Source organism: Onychostruthus taczanowskii, unplaced genomic scaffold (assembly GCF_017590055.1).
Source record: "Onychostruthus taczanowskii isolate IOZ18803 unplaced genomic scaffold, ASM1759005v1 scaffold63, whole genome shotgun sequence".
Classification (NCBI taxonomy): Eukaryota; Metazoa; Chordata; class Aves; order Passeriformes; family Passeridae; genus Onychostruthus; species Onychostruthus taczanowskii.
The window spans coordinates 4,710,179-4,730,379 of record NW_024504012.1 but is presented as its reverse complement, the minus strand read 5'-3'; the positions used below and the strand labels follow the sequence as shown (position 1 = coordinate 4,730,379).

The 20,201-nt window shown below is 52.1% G+C and overlaps 1 protein-coding gene across 8 annotated transcripts in view; it reads right to left on the bottom strand.

The window, feature by feature from the left end:
- LOC121344340 (nitric oxide synthase 1 adaptor protein) overlaps positions 1-20,201 on the bottom strand; it is a 42,056-nt gene that overhangs the window by 9,665 nt on the left and 12,190 nt on the right. For 4 of the 8 annotated variants that reach the window (XM_041420207.1, XM_041420208.1, XM_041420213.1 and 1 more), the window contains exons 3-8: positions 3,586-3,678; positions 3,131-3,204; positions 2,442-2,550; positions 2,120-2,261; positions 766-905; positions 54-221 (exon numbers count right to left, since the gene is read on the bottom strand). In XM_041420207.1, the coding sequence (XP_041276141.1) occupies positions 54-221; positions 766-905; positions 2,120-2,261; positions 2,442-2,550; positions 3,131-3,204; positions 3,586-3,678 (726 nt within the window). Of the gene's footprint in view, positions 1-53; positions 222-765; positions 906-2,119; positions 2,262-2,441; positions 2,551-3,130; positions 3,205-3,585; positions 3,679-18,444; positions 18,570-20,201 lie in introns of all 8 variants that reach the window. The other 4 variants (XM_041420209.1, XM_041420214.1, XM_041420211.1 and 1 more) reach the window with 3 other exon arrangements.

The following is a 20,201-nucleotide window of genomic DNA, read 5'->3' as shown; positions in this document are numbered from 1 at the left end:
CAGTAGTGTGCCCAGCCCTGCCACTGCCACTGGGAAAGAATGGAGGGGAGAACCTGTGCCACTGCCACTTGTGTCTGCTGCTGCTGCTGCTGCAGGAGTTGCTGGAGAAGCTGCATCTGGTGGTGGGCAGAGAGGGGTGTTCCCAGGTCAGGCAGCTGGGCAGATGAGGGCAGCAGCATCTTGGGTGACGCTGTCAGGATATCTTCAGGGTGGAGGCAGCTCTGCAAAACACCAGTGTTGAAGATGTGATGCCCTGGCACTCACCTCAGAAAGCCACTGGACACACATGAGCTTTGGCACAGAGCAGCCACGCTAAATACCCAGAAAAGAAGAAGCTGCATTCACAGCTAATGTACACTTTTATAAGGGTGCTTCCAACCTTTGAAAACAATACTTTTTCAGTTTCAACAACAACCCACATACTTTTGTAGAAAATTCCCGAAAAGGCTGATGCTTCCCATGGGAATTTCTACTGTATCAAAAAAGTCTTTTATTTTTGTGGTTTTGGTGGAAAAAAGTCCCTATCAGCTCTGCCCCAAACCCTTTCCGTGTGGCTGCACATAGCTGAGCCTCGGCACAGTGCTCTCCCCTGGGCCCCAGCCAAAGGGCAGCTCTTCAGCGGCAGATGGCTTTGATCCAGGAGCTGAGGAATGCTGCACAATCCCTCCTGACCCCGGGGCCCTCGGGATGCAGAGTCGTGGGGCTGTGGCCGTGCCACCCCCTGAGAGCGGAGGGCAAGGACCCTGGGCTCGGTGTGGCACCCACCTCCTTGCCCACAGCATCGAGGTCAGTGACTCCACGGCTGAAGTCCAGGATGTCGGCTCCGGGCAGCGGCAGCTCCACGGCGTCGATGTCGGTCTCCTCGGCAGAGGCGGCCGCTCTCTCCACGCCGGAGAGGCGACAGGCTGCGGGAGCAGGGTCAGGGCAGGGCACGGCCTGCCTGCCCCTGCAGCTCACCACGGCTCACCCGGGGCGTGGGCAGCGATGCCCACTGTGGGTCCCACCGCCCTCCCGCCGCCCACCCTCCAGCCCTGGTGGGAAGCAGGTACAGAGAGACACGGCTGCTCTTCCTGCTGCTGCTCGGGAGGAGGCTTGCAGCTAAAAACACACCCAGCCCCAGCACACCAAACCTGGGGAAGGGCAGCCAAAAGCCCTGATGTGGGACAAACGGGCCACCAAGAACAGAAAACACAGATAAAGCTGAAGAAAGGTAAACAAGAGATTACGGGAAAGAAAAACAAAAAACAGATGCTCTGAATTCCCCAGGGAGCTGCATACTGTGGCCGGGACATTGTGTGGAGGAAAACCAAACAATGACCGGTCCAGGGCAGCCCAGTGATTAGGTCATCAGGACAGCCCTGGTTACAGAGGCAAGCAGGAAACCGCAGCCCAGCCCAGGCTGCCCTTGTTGGGATGTGGGGGATCCAGCCCACAGCATGGCAGTGGGGGACAGAGCGGGGCAGTGCAGGGAATCCACACACAGAGAGGCAGCAGGACCTGCCAGTGTCCCACCTGGCACTGGAAGAGTTTGACTAACCTCTCATAGAACTTCTGCCTCCCCTCCAGCACAGGCACCGGTGCCAAGGAGCAAGGCTGCTCCCTGGGACCCTGCACAGCTCAGGATGATGGGGCTGGACCAGGAGCCCCCCCAGCCAGGCATCCCTGCCCCCTCTACACACAGGCCTGAGAAGGAGCTGGGTCTGTAGCCTGCCTGCAGTCCTGACAGCTCGATAGGAGAGCACAAACACGGCTATGTCCATTCTGGGAATTGCAGAGAGGACAGGAGGAAGGTATGTGCTTGGGGCCCCTTGTGCGGAAACAGCGAGGGAACGTTTGCAGTGTGTGCAGCCAAGCACAGAGCAGAGCCCTGGGCACTGCTAATGGGCTCTCAGCAAGGGGGATGTCTGAGAGGATCATGGCTAACACCTAGAGAAGGTTCCTTGCTGGGCAAGATCCCAGCTTGAGCCTGGAGCACAGCAGGCCAGATTGCTGTGCAAATCCATTGCCCAGAGGTGTCAGCCATCAAGGCGCAGTATGGGAAGACAGTGCCTCTGTGAACTACATCTGCCGGGCTTTGGGGGCCCCACGCCATCCCCACACCTCCAGCTCTGTGGAATACCTGGGACGTCCAGGTCATCTCCGTTCCTCTCGCTGTCTGCGTCCTCCTGGCCGTCGGCATTTTGCTGGGTGTGCTGCAGGCTCAGCTTGTGGCACACCTCGAACGCCTGCCCCACCGTCCGCACGATGCGCATGGCTTGGCTCTGCCGGCGAGAGGAGGGGACATGGAACTTCAGCTGAGCTGCCTCTGCATGGTGACCCCCCAGGCTGGAACAGCTCTCAGGGGTCTCTGTGCTGCCACAGGATCTCAGATCCATGGGGTCCTGCCCCAGCTGCTCCACCTGGAGTACACCAGCATGAGATGTGCATCCTGGAATCTTTACCTTCTTCTTGGACTTGAAGACATTGCACCTGAAGACATTGCTAGACCCATCCCTGGCAATGTAGCTGAAGATCTTTAGGTCCTGGGAGTCATGAGATACGTAGAATATCCTGCAAGGACAGAATGGAAGGGAGGATATAAGCATACACATTACCCACACGCCCAGGAGACTGCCAAGGCCACAACCAATGCTTCCCATGGCACGGGGTGCTGCAGATGCCCAACGTCTGCAGCACATCACTGCTAAAGCCCATTAGAAATTTTTTTGGCAGTGGTTTTACCTCAGCTGGGAAAATTTGCCTGCTGATTCAACAGCAACAAACACTTTGCAAAGGCAGCACAGGACTTCTCTGCTCAGCCCCAAGGGACAGCATCAGTGGCCCAGGAGCCCTCCAGGGATGGAGAAGAGCAAACCCCACTCCTGGCCTGCTCACAGAGCTGGATGCCTTGCCCAGGTGCCTGCCACCCCCTCTCCAACATGGCTGGGGGCCTCTCTCACTCCAGTCTGGCCTCCCTGGGACAGACAACCCCTGCTCTTGGCTTTTGGGAAGAAGATGGAGGAGGAGAGCTGGAGGCTCCAGGAAGCTCCATGAGCTGCCCTCTCCAGTGCCCAGCACGGTGCTTGTGTGGTGTGGGTAAGGGGCACAGCAGAGCCACGCAAGCCTCTGTTCCCTCACCCAACAGCCTTACCTGTAGATGGGATCATGCATGACGAGCATTTTGGTCTCGTCCCAGGCCCATTCTTTTTTCTGCAATGAAAGAAGCTGAAAATGAGTACGTCAGATGCTGTCCTTGAGAACAAGGACAGGGCAGAGAGACAGTCCAGGGACATACTTGGGAAGCTCGTGTCACAGCTCTGCTACTGCTCCCCTGCAACCCTTTGCCAAGGGTCAGGTCCTGTTGGGGACCAGCCACATCCCACATCGCCTCCCACAGGGCCCCCTGAGCTCCTTCTGCACCACACCAAGACTGGCTCAGCCACCCTGCAGGAACATGATTCACACAAGGCTGACCCCAGCCCATGCCTCCCTTTCCCAGCCCACCAGAGTTTCCCAGAACTTCAAGGATGCTGCAAGGTCCCTGCACCATGAAGGGAGGGGTCCAGCTGCTGAGGCACTGCTGCCCCAGGGACCAGTGCTGCCTACCTTCTTCTTCTTCTTCAGAATGACCTTCACGCCGTCCACCGACACGATGAGATTCACTTTCTTCTTCTTGATATTCTTGGCTTTAAACTCATACTGCGGGAGATGGCAGAAAACACCTGAATTAGCTTTCCTGTGCCAGGACAGCCCCAGGGAGGGATGAAGAGGCTATGGTAGGAAGGGGCAAGAGGGACAGGGGCAGGTTCTCCTGATCCCACATCAACCTGTACATCCATGCTAGGACAGGACAAGGGGTCTTTTTGCCCTGCAGTGTTCCTGTGCCCAGCATCTGGAGGAGCACACACCAAAGCAATCCAGTCCCTGGATGTGGATAATGCATTACCCAGTTCAGGATGCTGCTGAGAATGTTAGCTCGTATTTCAAAGGCACTTGGTCTGCTCCTCTGAAGGGCTGTGCCTCCCCAGAGAGGGACCACCATGCCCCCAAGGATCCCCAGCCTGCCTGCGATTGCCCCGCTGGCTTGTGGCCATTGCTGAGCTCTGGAAAGTGAAATGCCATTTTGAGCTGGGTATTTTTGGGCTCAGTATAAGACTGAAGATGATTGCTGAGGATTCTGTAAACCCTCCAGGGGAGATGGGATAATGCAATGACCCACCTCAATTAGAAGTCATTGGACAGGAAAAAATCCCAACAGGAACCTCCAAAGATCAGTGACTAAACACAAAGCTCTGCTCTGGCCTGGGGAGAGAATGAGATTCTCCCAAATCCACCCACCCTGGCATTTAGAGTGTTACAAGTGGGGAGAAAGCTGGCAGAGGAGTAGGCTAAATAAGCCACTTGCTGTGGCTGATCCTGCTGTGGGACTTTTGAGGAGTCCCACGACTGCTTTGCCACAGGTGCAGCCACATCAGGCACCTGATATGCTGGTCCCACTTGCAGGGAGCTGTGCACAGCCATGGGGACAGACCCTCTGTGCCCAGAAAAAGCCCTGCATCCTGCTCCTTGCCTGCCTGAGGCAGAGGATTTGATTTATCCTCTCACCATTTCGGCAGTGTCTCTGCAGAGGGAGCGGTGCCCTGCCTGCGGCCCGCGCCAGCCTCGCTGTGACATTTCCAGCACCGCGTGATGCATCAGCTCTGGCAGCCAGAGCCAGCAGGCAGCAAAAGCTGCTGGCCCTGACCTGTGATCAAATGATAAAAGACCCGAAAGCGCAATTCCTCAAAACCATTTAAAGTGGCTGAAGGGGATGGGAGATTCAGAAGGCTTGGGAAACAGTGTGAGGAATGCATCTCCGCCCTCCCCTGAGCACTGACCAGGCAAAGCCACCCATGCTGGGGCTGAAGCCATGGTGGTGGGCTGGAGAAAGCAGAGGTCAGGCTCCCACCATGGCTTTGGTCAGCCTCAAAGCCCCCAGCACATCCCCATATGCTGCTTGCATGGCTTATTCCTCATGGAGAAGGGTCTCACCGAAGAACCCCCAGGTGGAGGCTTCCAAGTGCCATCCCTATCATTACCAGCAGAGATGAAACTGCATTCAAGACCCTCTTCTTTGTGTCTTGTCAGGACACTAGACCAGTGCCTGGTACCTAACACTAATGAAATTTCTTGATTTAGCCCTGAAAAGGTGAGCTTTGGCCTGACTACCTTGCAGTAATTATCCCAGTCCTTTTTGAGGTTCTGCATGTGATTTTCCAGGAGCTGCAGGCTGATCTGGAAGCTCTCTGCAGCATCCAGGGTGACTGCATGGCACCTTGGCTGCTGATGCCTGATTTATTGGTTCTAACAACCATTGACTATACACATCCACTTGCATTTTGGAACTCCTGGTGCTGTGGGGTTTCTACTCTGGGCTACCCCAAGTGCAAGTGATGTGGGCTTGGAAGAGAGAAAAATATCTCAGGGTAAGACAGACTGTTTTTAGTATGTTTTTTGAGTGAGCAACAGCCCGAGGACAGCAATGCAGACAGGCCAGGAGGTTTCAGCAAAGATGCTACCCAGTTCTGGCACATTTCAGGCATAGAATCATGCAGAGCTCATTGCTGAGCCTTCCACAATCCCTAGCTGCAGGCAAGGGATTCTGCCCAGGCTCGCCCTGAGCCTGGCACTGGGGAGAGCTGTGGGAAGAGCTGCTGAGCCTGTGCCACGCTGAAGCCAAAGCCCCCTAGTGCCCGGGTCACTGCAAAACCCATTGGAAGCAAAGAAGTCAAATTCTGAGAAGGACCGAGCAGACAGATTTTTTTAAGCTCTTCCACAAATCCAGGCCTTTATCCTGACACCGACTGCAGAGCCAAGCTCCTTTGCAAGCCTGAGCCATGTGCTCAGAGCGCTGCTGCCCATCCAGGCTCATTAGAGCAATCAGCCCAGCGAGCCCGTGGCTCTCCGGGACCGGCTCCCCGCGCTCCGCAGTGCAGTTCCAGCCAGCAGAACGCTAATGAACCGGCCCCCTGGGGCTCCCATGCAGCACTAACCGTGATTTAGTAACAAATCAGCCAGGGGGAGCATTCAACAGGACAGCAGTTCAGCCCAGCTGCTTCTCACATCCCGGGGCTGTGCACAGAAAGCACGCTGAGTCCCACTGGCCGGGAGATGCCATTGCTGATTTTGAGGGGCTTCCTAATTTGGTCTAAGGAAGTGTCAGCTTTGTGCAGTTCCTCTGAGTGAGCTCTGAACCACAGAGACTGCAAGGGGTTGAAACCAAAACCCTTTACTTAATGGGGCCATGGAAGAACATCTCTGTGCTACTGATCAGGACCTCCCTGGCTTGGAGCCGTTCTTGACGACTACTCTGCCCAGGCACAGAGATCTGCTGTGCCTGCCCATCTTTGTCAACATTCCTCCTTCCGCTGCAAAACAAAGAGAGAAAGCTTAAGAGGGTTGCAAAGCCTTAGGATTTAGCTGTTCTCGCTGCTGGGAGAAGAGCAGAGGTGATGATGGCATGGTTGGAAATAACACCCAATCCTTGCTGGGCGTATATCCTGCATTCCCAAAGATGTGCAATAGGAGCGTCTGTGTATTTGGGTGCAGGCAGCTGGGTGGCAGCAATTCACCCCACACTTGCTGGGCACTGCACTGGGATTTGGTGACTGCCCCAGGAGAAAAATCACATTTCATATGTGATAAGCTCAGCCACCCATGGCTCCCTCTTGGAGAGCCAAATCCTAGCCTACGGCTCAATAAAGAACTGATACAGAAATAATTATCCAACTTGAAATCAAGAAAGGAAAGAGGATTTGCACAGCATTCCCATGATCCCCTCTGGTTTCACACCATGCAGGATTTCACTGTACTACTTATAACCAATTAAATGCCATAACAAAAGAGCTTTCTTAGCTTTCAACCCAGCCGTTTTGCCCATCTTGGGTGTGTTTCTGGACCTCTAAATAGCTGTAATAATACTACAAGCTTGGGTTAATTATACTAATTCTTGTTTATAGCAATGTGACAATGCCAGAAGAAAGAGAAGAATTCATTTCAGGGAAATACACAGAAAATGGAAAAGGAAACAACAAAATCATCTGTTCCCAGACTTGCACAGCTCCACAGTTGGTCTCCCACTGAAGCTCTAAGAGCTGCATTAAAATTTTTGAGGAAAGACTGAAAATGGACATCTGAGATACATCAGTTAAAAAGCCCTGCAACTATTTGAGAAGAAAATCAAAGGTGGTCTCAGTAATGCAAAAGAAGTACAAGATCACTCATAAAATCCAACCAACTAAGTGAATAAAGATTATCCCTTGATTTTACCCTGGCCACAAAAAACCACATTCATCTTTTCAAACGGAAGAGAAACATCTATTCCATCAGAGCACAGGAGCCTTCCCATCGACCTCAGGTTACTGGGAGGCTATTTTCAACATCTGTCTTTTGTGCAGAGTTCAGTATTTAAATAACTTTGGAAGGAAAAGAAGCCAGCTGGTGTATGCATCATTGCACAACGCACTCCTACTGGCAGAGTATTAAAATTGCCCTTTCTGGAGAACTGAGTTAACATATGTTGCTTAATAGAGAGTGCATGTAACCTTGTCAGCTTGGAGTAAAATTATGTATGAATCCGAGAGCGATGGGTATGTGTGAAAAGCAGGGAAAACTCAGCATCCCTAGAAAGATGCTACCCATCCCTATCAGGCTGTTTCCATACAGCAGAAGTGTGAGCAAACTTGTAACCACACACTGCACGCAAGGTCAGGCAGATCAGGCACTGAGGAGGAGAGATGATGTCTTTCTAGATCCATCATCCCCCCACATTCACAAGCATCTGAAAAATGTTAACCTGAATTAAAATGTCCTCATTTCATTCCAGCCCATCTAAACTGCCTCAGGTAAAATTTATCTCTGCCCACTAGCACTGTCTGTAAGTAAGGGAAGGTACCAGGAATGTTTTATGGTCACTTTGTGGCAGCAGAATACAAAACACCAATATTTTTTTAATGAAGTTGGTCTAAGTGCATCGAGCTGCCCCAGTTCCCATCCACCCTCTATCCCCCTCCTCAAAACAAAACAAAAAGAAAAAAGAGGAAAAGCGTTACAAGCTTGTACCTTGTATTGGGGAAAGAGCAGTGTTTTGAGAATTCAATTACCATGGAAAAAGCAATTCCGACAAAACTCAATGCTGCTCTGCTAGGATGGGAGGCAGGAGATGAAAATCTGCCATAAGAAAAAGCACAGAAGAGGATGTAATTTTTGCCAGAAAGCTGTATTTCTGTGTGTTTATGCAGAAAGGACGTGGGACGGTGAGCAGAGCTGGGTCCCCCGAGGCCGAACGCAGAGGGGTGGCTGGGCAGGACCTGCCGGGAGCACCCTCAGCCCCGAGCTGCCCTGCCCCGGCCGTGCCCCCAGCTCCTCCTGCAGCTGGCTGGCACAGCAGCTCATAAAATACCGAATAAAGTACCTGCCGAGTTAGATTTTAACCCCGGGTCAGCCCGGGCTAATGGCAGAGCAGCGCCGCTTCCCCAGCACTCGGGGGGAGGAGTGGCGCTGCGCTCCGGGTGAAGAATTAACTCATTACAAAATGACAGCCGGGATCGAGTTCAATGGGCACAGGCTCCTCGGCGCCAGGAATTAACGGCCGGGGGAGGCACATACCTCACAATTCCTGCTGCTGAAAACATGGGGAATGACAGCAAACCTCAGAACCCTCCAGGAGCTTCCCAGGAGGGAAGCCTGAGAAACCTTGCTGGGATCCTAAGAGCCATAATTGGGAGGAATGGCAAACACAGCTCTGTACAGGGCAGGAGGATTTTGCTTCACTGAACCACACAAAGAAACGGCAGCAGCCCCAGAGCCCTGGAATTACTCAGAAGCCACCTGTGGGCTGTGCAGGAATGGGAACCCTTCGAGGAAAAGGCCATTTTTTCCTGGCCGGGGTGCCAAGCCACCCTGGGGTTGGGCAGGGAAAGCAAGAGGAGCAGGAAGGCAGCGCCAGCTTCCCTCGAGCCCTTTGTGGGGTAACCAACACCCCGGGCTCAGCGCTGGGGTCCTGCCAAAGCACCGGGAGCAGACTGCAGTCAGGACACCTCTTGTCTTCCTTTTTTCTTCTGGTTAAATGGAGGAGAAGTGTGCCTTTCAGTTAACTGAAAGAAAAGAGCATTGGAGAGAAGGGAATGATTTTAGATACAGCTTTGGATTTGAAAAGTAGCAGGCAGATGTAACCTGGCCAGAAGCAGCCTTGCAGGTAGAAGAGTTGCAACCATGCGAGCTGCGATACTGTGTGGTGTCCAGCAGCCAGCTGGGCAGGGAGCAGAGGCAGCACGGCCTCTCCCCAGAGCCCAGGGTCACAAAGGTAGGGCAACAGACAGCCAGAGTCCTGCCAGGGGCCCCCAGCCATGCAGCATCCATCAGTCCCTGCTGCTGCAGCCTGCTGCCCCCAAAACAGAAAGGCACCTGCCAGCCTGCCCTGGCCCACGGCTCCTCGGCCCTTCTGGGGAAGCAGCAGCTGGTGTGAGGGGATGAAATGGCTGGAAAGCAGGGCACCTCCCAGGAGGGCAGACAGCTTCATCCAAAAGGCATTTCTGAACAAGGCTGCACAGTATCTGACAGTCCACTGCTCTGGGCTGTACTTTATGCCCCCAGGGGACTCAGGCTTGCTGAAGGGGAGCACACTGAAATACCTGCTTAGCCTACTAATGTGATCAGCAATGAAAGGACTGGAAGCCATTTTTAAAACACTGCTAAGAGCCGTCCTACCAAAGCGCTGTGCTGCTGCCTGTGTCTGAGGACTGCCACGCCCTTCACTGTGGGCTCTCACTGCACCCCAACTCCTCTGTGCATCTGTAAATCTGGCCATGACTATGCCCATGCTCCACACACGAGCAGGGCACTTGCCATGGGATGCCAGCAGCACCTCCCTACTCCCTCCAGGAGCTGGGATACAAAAAGACGAGAAAAGCAGGGAAATTTGGGGATCTCCTCAGTGTGGTCATTTTGCTTGGGCTCCCTGCTCCTGCCACCAAATCTGAGGACAAAACCAGCCTGTGGCACTCGCACTTGGAGCAGGGATGGGTCCCATTGTGGGGCACAGAAACATGGAGATATCTGGGGCCAGGATGACGGTTCTCAGCCACTCCACTGGCAGACTGCCAGCATGGCATGGCCAAACATGCTGGACACCTCTGCTATCCTGATAGTTGGGGTTTAAACTATTCCTCAGGATTAAATTCCCCCTGTCCTCTTGCCTACACCGGACTGCTGGTGGTTTTAGCATGAGCTGGACTTAAATTTAGGGCCACGGTAATTTGGAAGAGAGGAAGAATACTGAAATAGTGGATGCTTGCTCTTGGGCTTAATGATGCTTTTTAAAACTCTTCCACAGTTCCTTGGATTTGCATTTGCACATATGGGAAATGCAGCTCTGAGGTACATGTGTTTGTCTGAAATAGATGTGATTTTGGTTTGCACTGACAAGGTCAGTGCCTATTTTCCCATCCAACTTCAGGTTTAATTTTGGTAACCGTCTGTGATGGTTGTGCGTACCAATGGGTATAAATGGGAATCAGGCTAAAAATACCCGTGTTGTGAGAGCAGTAGAGCAAAGTTAAGGTTGCTGCTTCAAAACCACCCCAGGATTGCAGCATACCCATCTATCACACAAAATATGTTTTCCAATAACATCAAATGCTTCACAATAAATGCCTTCTGCTCGGTTTGCTATTTCCTCCCAGAGAGCTGCCTCCATCCGCTTCCTCCAGCCTCCCCTCACTACCTCCGAGTTTCACAAGTTGAGGTGGCAAACTGGGACACGCTCATGAGCCATCTGCAGGAGAAGCAGCTTCACAGGAAGCTCAGAGAAATCAGAACTGGTAAGAATTAAATCACTATCAGTCACAGGGTTAAATGGAGAAAGTTAACAAGCAACAACTTATGCTAACCCTTTCTTTTGAAGACTTCCATTTGCAAGATGATTTACCTCCCTACAAGAAATCCTCAGGCATTCCATACCTCTCTGTTAGTTTGGTTTTTTTTTTTTTAACACCCTTAAATCAGAGATTCAAAGGAGACCTGAGGCACACCAGCAGCTTGCTGTGTGCCACGGAAGCCCACGGGGGATGCAGCAGCAGCACTGTGTCATGAGGGATGCAGGTGCTGGAGCAGGAGCACACTTCCCAGCCTCATCCCTCAGTTCCACCAGCAGCTCACCAAAGCCACCAAGGTCCCTGTGCAAGTGTTTCTGTTCACTCCATGGGGGCTTGACTAATACCAAGCTTATGAAAGAAAGCTGGGGACTCCAGCCTAGCCATATAATTTCTCCTCCAGCCTGGGCACATTCAGTGACAACTCTGAGTGGGAGCAGTGCTCACGGGCTGGGAAAACCAGCACCTCTCAGCCAGGCATGAAGGGCAGTGGAGACCCTGCAACACACTATCCCCCAGCCTTGGAAACATCTCCAAACTCCTTTCAGAAATCCAAGGAAGTGACAACAGCACAGGCTGGACCTGTGTGGGAGGTGGCAAGCTCCCCACCGCCTTCACACGCTGCCATCCCTGGTGACCACGCCAGGGTGTGAATGAGCCGGTGCGTGGGTGCATCGGGGACACTGGTCAAACTGGTTATAGAAATAACAGCCGGGCTTTGAGCTGCTTCCTGCAATCAAGGAAAACAAGGATGGGCTCTGTGTGCATCTGCAGGCACTGCTTTTCACAGCCCGGGAGGGAGAACACAAGAAGTGAGCTGTACACGTTTTAATATTTACCACCTGCTGCTAGAATAAGCAGAAGTGCATTCCTTGGAAAGCCCACATCTGACTGGAATTTGTGGTATTTTTAATTAGACGTGCATTGGTTTGACCTGTGCAGGCAGAGGCGACACAAACTGTTTGGTGCAACCGCCCTTTGAAGAAGATGAGGAACTGCAAGAGCCTGGGAATGGCTTCTGTTCTTCCAGCCCAGAGCGGGTTTGAGCCCCTGTGCTGGAACGAGCTTGGCTTAAAGAGCAGCACTGCCATCTGCAGCAGCTCAATCATGCCCCTTTACAGTAAGCCCTGATAAACTCCTGCCTCTCTCTAGCACCAGCCAGCCTTGATGCCTCAGGGACCCCTGGGCTGAGCAGTACAGGCAATGTCCAGCCCAGCACCTCCCTCCATCTGAGAAGGAAAACAAAATTCCTATTTCAAAATTAGCTCTCGCCCCCAAATGCACCCTTTCAAAGACAGACCCTGCCTCAAGGCAGCTGAGGTACTCCTTGCCCACATGGATGGGTCGAAGGCAGGGCTGATACTGTAGAGGAGCACAAAGTCATCCCAAATCTACCTGAGGGCAGGTGACAAAGCAAGGGGCAGCCTAAGAAGATACCCACACAGCACTTCAGAAAGGTGTCAGCTCAGCAAAGTGAGACAAATTGCAGCATGGTGATATTTACGCTCCAAGTTGTGAAATACAGGATTTATTTTGGTATTTTTTTTACTGCTCACCACAGAGCTGCTCTCCCACTGTTGCATAAAAAGCTTGAGTAAGATCAGTTGAGAAGGCAAATAAGAATAGCCAGGCAGAGAAGCAGTGACACGCCAAGGAAGGCAGGCTGGTAATACTGTAACTAAATCAGCAATTATGAAATTCAGACAATTAATAAAGAATGAATGAGCAGCAGCATTAAACTCTCGGTGCATCAGAAACAAGGCAGCCCTGTGGGGCTCTTAAGATGCTGGTGGTGCTCAGCAATGTTTCTGGGTTGTAACTGGAGAAAAGAGGTAATTATTCATATCACTCTTGCTTTACAGTTCCTATTTCAAAAACAACTAATGCAGGTATTAAAACCCATTCACTAAATTCTACATGTTAAAGGCAACAGGAATAATGTCCTTCAGAGTGATTTAGACAAAATCACAGAAAAAATTTCCAAGTAATAAAAGTATCAGGATTTTAGGTGGAATTAGAAAAAAGGGGTTGAAATCCACCTCAGCAGCAGAGCCCCAGATGAAGCAACAAGAGACACAGGACAGAATGCCACTGTGCTTCCAGGAAGCCCCTGTGAGGAGAGCACAGCAATGCTCACTTCTGTGCAGGGCTGGGGGAAAAAAAAAAAAAAAAAAAAAAAGAGCATTTGCTATCCAGGCCAAGTGCACAAGAATCTGGCATCTACTCATTTCAGGATGATTTTATATGGCATTGGCCAAGCAGCCTCTCACAGGAAAAAGGAACAGAAGCTGCACCTGCCAAGATGCAGAAATGTATCCTAAAAAGACCCTGGAGGCATTGCGAGGTGTCAGCCCAGTTCAGAGGGCACTGTGAAAAGAGTGTGATCCTGGGCAACATGCAGCAAAACAGAAAGGTGGCATTATCTCAGACCGTGGCACCACTGAAATCACTGCCAATCCATTCCTACAGAACATCTTCTGCTTTATAACACACTTCAAAGAAGAAACAGAAAACAGTTCAGAGAAATCAACAAGAACATGAGGCAGTTTCCCCAGACTCCTACATCCCAGAGGTTAAAACAAACTCTCTGCATTCGGCTTATCCACAGAGCAGGCTTGGTGGGCACTTGTCCACAGCTCAGACGTGGGACTTGGGAAGAGCTTTCTCACATCAAGGCTCTGGCTTTAGGCAAATGCACAAAATCAGCTAGCTAGGAGTTGAAGTTGGATCCACTCAAACCACAGAAAGACAGGTCTTTTTCACAGAAAGCTCAAAGGGACCTGCACCCCAAGTCACACTCACCAACTGCTTTGGCCAGTTATTCTGGATTTCTCTTCTCCTTTTAGATAACGTGGATTTCTTAGCATGTAAGTAGAGGTCAGCACAGATGTGCTCTTTGTGCTGGAAATACACACACATCCCCCACGTTCCCAAGGATCAGGGACTGTTTGAAGGAGTACAGACCAGTCCCATCCATCATGTTAAGAGGGAATAAGAAAATGTCATTGGAGCAAAATGCTAAAACAAAACTGGAGGCCTTGGAGAGAAAAAGAAAGAGATGGCTCTCTCAGATACATATCACTACTGCAATCCAACAACAACACTAAAACATCACAGGTCTGGCTGTTTCCTCTTAAAGAGTTAAGCTGAAATTTAACCATCTCTGCTGAAGTTTCCTGTGGCAAATACACACTTCAGGCTGGCTTTTGCAGCTTCTGCTGGAACAGAAGCGCAGTTTCCATGCAAGCCCATGACATGGGGAACTGGTTTGGCTGGGGATTTTTCCCTATCGTGTTACACTCCTACTGCTGAAAACCAAGCGAGAGATTAAGAATCACTGGGATCCTCGTGTTCCATCAGCGAAGCCTGGCCTGAGAAGGAATCATTTTCTACTCTGAAAATTCTTTGTCTAGAGTCTTTGCCCTGGGTAGACTTTACTCCAGATGGGAAAGTCCGTGCCTTCCAAAAATCCCAGTTGAAGCAGATCACCTACCAACTACTGTCTGCAGAGACACCAGAGCAGCCGTGGCCACAGTGCCACGTGGAGGAGCAGCAGCCCTGTGCGGCCCTGGCAGCCTCCCTGTGAGGTGACCAGGCAGGAGGAGGCAGGGAGTCTCCAGGGATTTCAGCAGACTCTGTAGGCTCCAGCCTCCTCCTCTCCTTTCCCTTGTCCTGGCCAGTGCTTGCTCCTTCTGCTGCCCTACAATAGATACATCCTTTCCTCCCACTCCCTAATTAAACTCCCATTCCACAGACCAGCTCACACAATAGATTTTGGAACCTCTCCTTTTAACCAGCTGTGCTGCTTTCCTCTGCTCCTGCACAGGGTAGGGCTCACTTCTGTGCAGGGCTGGGGGAAAAACTTGCTGTAGTGACACCCCAAATCCCTCTCGCCTTGCTGTAGGGACACCCCAAATCCCTCTTGCCTTGCTGTAGTGACACCCCAAATCCCTCTCGCCTTGCTGCAGGAGGCGGGGCAGGCTCTGACTCTGCACCTCCCCAGGGCACAGCATCCCCTGGAACACCTTCCTGCTGCATGGAGCCAAAACCACCAAGAATTAATTTTAGCAGGGAAGAAACTGGGGCACGTGGCATTTTTTTGGAAGGCTGTAGCCCCAGGCTTTTGTCTCTCTTCTGAGGTGAGGCAGCAGACAATACCACAACAGATTAAATTAAAGGATCCCTGGCCTTTGAGGACCAGCAGGGAAGCACAAGAGCAGAAAGGATCATACACCGGAGTAGCATTCAAAGCTGACTTCAGTTTGGTTTGACTTTAATTCAGCCCAGTTCCCTGCACAGGGATGTCTCCCTCAGAAGGAGTCTGACAAGACACAGCCTCCCTGTGCCTTAGGTTCTCACCCATAAAATGGATACCAAACATTGCTCAACCCCTGCTTGTGAGCTTTAGTAACTCTTTGGTCTCCTTTTTGGAGGTTATTTCTCCCTTTAACCATGGAGCAGGAGTGAGGTATTGTCTCTGGACACATTACAGCCTGGCTGGAAGATGTGGCTGCCCAGAATAAGGCTGCCTGCATGTCTCCTGCTCAGACCCCTGCAGCATCAGCACTCAGCACCAGGGAGCATTTGGTCCCACTCCATCCCGAGAGTAAAATGTTGCCATGATGGCAGAAAATGATGAAAGCACTGATTTGTTAAAACACACATGAAAATTCCATGTTGTATTAAGTAAGAAGGGAAAAAACCTCCAAACAATAGCAATGCCAAGGGTGAGAGGAGACACAAACTCAGGGAGAAGGTCCAGTTCTTCACTGCACTGCCCAGATACTGCTGAGAGATGCTAGAATGAGTGACAGAGCCTGAAATCAGCCAAACCTCAGCACAACTCTCTCAAACCTATATTTTCTTATCAACAACCTCTCAGGTAGCCAGGAGCTTACTCCTAGGCACAGTTAGAAATTTACTCCAAAATGCAAAGGGAAGTGCAGATGGCTATCTTCACCAGCAATCTTCCAGCAGCAGGAGAGACTGTCCCCTCTTGGTGGACTGCTGTGCACCTGCTGTGCATTGAGTTGGGTGTGTGACAGCTGGTGACACTGAACACAGCCCTTTCCCACAGTAACAACACCTTCAGCAGAGGTTTATGCAAGCCTGAGACTCAGGCCATCAAAGGCAGCTCTGTCACCTTGCAGAAGGTGACAGAGGATGGTGGCTTCTGTAGGAACCCTTCAACCCTCGCAAACAGCAATCACCAGTGCTAACATGACCCAGATCTCCCAGAACAAGCTGCAGACCTCCTCTCCTTGACAGCCAGGCTGAATCCATTCATGCCTGGGAGGCAGAGTGTGCAACACATCCTTTCTTTCTAGACAAGAGGAATAGCCAGCCCCATCGGCAGCTCCTGTGGCATCTGCAGTCCCACAGACTGCTCGTGTGCCTGGGCTCCAGGAGCAGGGTTTGCAATGCCACATTCCCCTGCTTCTCGTGCAGCTGAGCCCTGGCACTGGGCTCAGCCTGCTGCCTTGCCAGAACCATCTGTGCAACACAGGAAAGAGCCAGGAAAGCCAGGGTTACCTGGGCAGCATGCTGTGCCCCACAGCTTGTGCAACCCACCACTGCAGTCCTTCAAAGATGCTTGAAGGACCATTTCTGGGGAAGAATGAGTGGGAAGTAGGAGGAAGAGGGACAAGGACACACAGAGGACGGACATTGGTGTAATGGCTTTACATGCTGGCCATGAACTTAGAGAGGGGTGGGGGCCAGCAGAGCATTCCCTGGCTGGGAAGGAGTGACAGCAAAGGTCTGCCCTCCCACCACGTTCAGGAAGCCTGGCAGACACCATTCCCCACCTCTCCCCTGAGCTCCCTGAGGACATTTGCTGATGGCTCAGACAGTGGCACAGCAAGGCAGAGAAGTGACTCAGTGGGAGCACCGTGGGGAAAGCCCCCAGGCAGGGAGGGACATGAATCACAGGGAGACACCCCAGGCTCCCAGAGAAGGAGCAGAGTCCAGCCCAGGCACACAGGATGCATGACAGGCTGAAGAGGAGAGAAGGCACTACTGCCTCCCAGCTTTTTGCCAGCAGCTCCAGTCCTGCCCTGGGCTTGGTGCCTACTTGGCTTCCAGTCCTCTCCAAGGCACTGGGCTGGCTCCAGACCAGCATCACCCACCAGGAACGCTGCTGCCTGTGCTGGCACGACCAGCGCCAGCTGCTGTGTCCTGCCAGAGCCCTGCCTGCGGGACACTGGCCCAGAGCAGAAGAGCTGAGCTCCTCCGGGACACAGGAGGTGCGGGCAGACCACACATGGCTGCGGCTCTTGGCTCAGGAGCTTTCCCAAACCACACTCCCCACCTGGTTACGGTTTCCTTCATCCTCACTGGCTCCATGACCGTGCTGTCCATCCAGCTGGGAGCCCCCTGCTCTTTCCTGCCCCAGCCTGGCCACAAGGGACATGCTGCTGTCCCAGGTTTGGCAGAGAACTCTTGGACAGGGCATTGCTGGAAGCTGAAAGGCAATGAGCTTATCACGACTCATTCATGCAGCCAGCTAGCAGGGACCAGGAGCGTGCCTGTTCCTCGCCTCCTCGGCACCCATGGGGTCACAAGTCTGGCTGAGCCCAGTCATTCCTGCAAGAGCCAGCACGCTCAGGAGACAGCCGGCACAGGCAGGGCTTGCTCCCCTCTCAGCACTCTCGGGGCCTTTCTGAAGCATCTCCAGCAAGCAGTGCCCCAGCCCCATCCCTCACTGCCTTCCCCCAGGGCTCAGTCCTTGCTTTCCAGCATTAATAGCTCACACTTCCACCTCTTCAACAGGCCAGATGCCTGTCTTCTGCCCAGAGTCATTTACCTCCCTGAACTCCTCATTTTACTGTGTGTGCATTGTATCTCACAGGACTCACTGCCCAACTGGAGTCCACAGCTCACTGCAAGGCACTTGCCCTGTCCTGGCCATGGCACATGGCAATAGAGCACGGTCACCACGCTTTGGCCAGCTCTCCTGGAAACGTGGGCAGTCTTGGACAAAAAGCTGCTCCAATCAATCTGGGTACTAATTTAACCAGTTTATTGATTAAATACTATCCACAGGATGAGATCCTGGTGCATTTAATGCCATGCTGGTAGCTGGACTAGCCATTATTTTATTATGACATTAAGTGGCAGTGGTGATGCCAGGAGAAATACAAGCATGTCCAGAAGGCTTCACCCCTTTATTGTGTCTGTCAAAGAACTAAAGGAGCAACTGAAATTATTACAAACATCCCTTCAGTTCCTCCCAGATCTAATACAACATAATCTTGTTCATCTTGGATAACCACATCAAGTCATTAGCTTGCCAATAATTCACCTTGCACCGAGTGCCATGACTTGGCAGGCTGTGCTCTTCATGTGGCCAAAACCTGAGCATCTCCTGGCTAGCCCACTTCCCACTGTGCTGATCCTCACAGACAGACAGGGGTGGGCGGTCCCAAACATGCAGGGTCAGCTTGCTCCCAAATCCTGCTCCATTTTACAGAAGAGACACCCATGCACGGGGAGAGAAAAGAAGAAAAAGAAGGAAGGCATCACTCTAAATGGCTGCACACTTTTAAAAACTCACCATGGCAGGAGCAGGGATAGCTGAGAAATATTCTCATTAAACGAGCTCAGAGTTACACCAGGAGCTCTGCACCAGTAACTGGCCAGGCACATCAATTTTCACACCAGTCCAACTGCACCTGTGGCCTGCAGAGGATGTGAAATCTTGCTTTATACAAGCTTGTAGAAATTCAGCAATCCTGCCAATTTGCTAAAACTGAGCTCAGCTATGCAAAGCAGCAGAAGTCCCACAAAATCAGATGTACCTGGCAGAGTAGGAGGTGTAGAGGAGCAAGGTTTTCAAGTGCTTGGAATGCATCCCTGTTTTGAGTCTGCAAAACTCAGCTGGACACTTCCCAGAAACAGCCTTGCAGAAGACTTCCACAGCTTTTAAGAAGTGCCTATATAGGCTTTCATCCTTTCTGGCTCCAAAGAAAACCTGGATCAAAGCTGCATCCAAAAGGGCTGATTCCAAATTCTCTAGAACCACGGCACCAAGCTCCAGCCAGGCAGCACTGGCTGTGCTGGAGACATGCCAGGGGCATGGAAAGGAAATCACTTGCATGAATTTACATCATGACAACGCAAAAAATACACAGTTGTCATTGTCATTTAGGGCCCATGAGCTCACTGGGAAGGGAGGGGAAAGAAAAAGATATCTTGCCACCTGCTCAGGCACTTTCAACTGAAATCTGCAACAGCTCATAATCTTATGGTTGGGAAGACACACCACTCTTAGTTTGGGGCTTTTGGATGCTCAGGTGACTTCCTGGACTTACATATCAGTTCCTTGTATCTTGTATCCCGAGGAGCCAAGGAGCATTTGGAAAGCCAACCTACTCCAGCAGTTCAGGGCATGAAGCAACATGGACTGGGTCACCCAGTTTGGGATGAGCAGGAGACAGGAGCCAGTTGTACTAACAGAAGCCCCCCTGCTTGCCCAGGAAACAAACCCTAGTCTACTGTAATTATTGTGTATGCAGCCATCAGTGGTCTGCAGGAGACATGTAGGGTTTGGAGGAAAGCTGCAGCAGATGCTCACAAAATTGCTCTCCAAGTGCATCTTTAGCATGGCTAATGTCCCATTCCACCGAGTCATTTCAGGGCCAGGGATTTACATCAAGGTGCAGCGCAGAGAAGGCTGTGTTCCCAGCAAGCCCAGCCCATGCAGGAAGGAAAAGCAGAGACAGTCAGCTGAGCACCTCCCCTTCCCTGCTCACCCCGGGCTGTGAGAATCCCAGGAATTCTCCACATTCTCCTGCTTCTGGACAGAAACTCCCTCTGGCCAGGACCATGAGGACGGCCATGGCACCACCAGCCCTTCAGCAGTGGGGAGAAGGGGATGGCATCTGTGGGGATGGCCTGCAACACCAGCCCCTTGTTTAAAGTTCCTCTCACCCCTGACCCACAAAAGGGACCAGCTTTGGGCTCAACCTCCCGCTCTTGCCCAGGTGGAGCTGTCCTGCCCACAGCCATGGCTCTGCTCCGCCGGGGGCCTGCCTGGGGCAGGCATCCCAGCAATGTCAGCCATGCACTGTCCTCCTCCGTGCCCCCAAGGGTCAGCTCTCCATCTGAACAGGAAGCCAGCACTCACCAGTGTGGGGGAGTAGAAGGGAGGCAGTGCTACAGGGGATGATGATGATGCTGCTGTCCCAGCCCCTCCCTGCTCCCACCCAGCACAGGCAGTCACGGGGGACTTCCAGGGCATTTTCCCCACTGGGATCTCCACTCTCAGGCAGACAGCATCCTCATTTCTTTGCAGGGTCATTTTTTAAATCA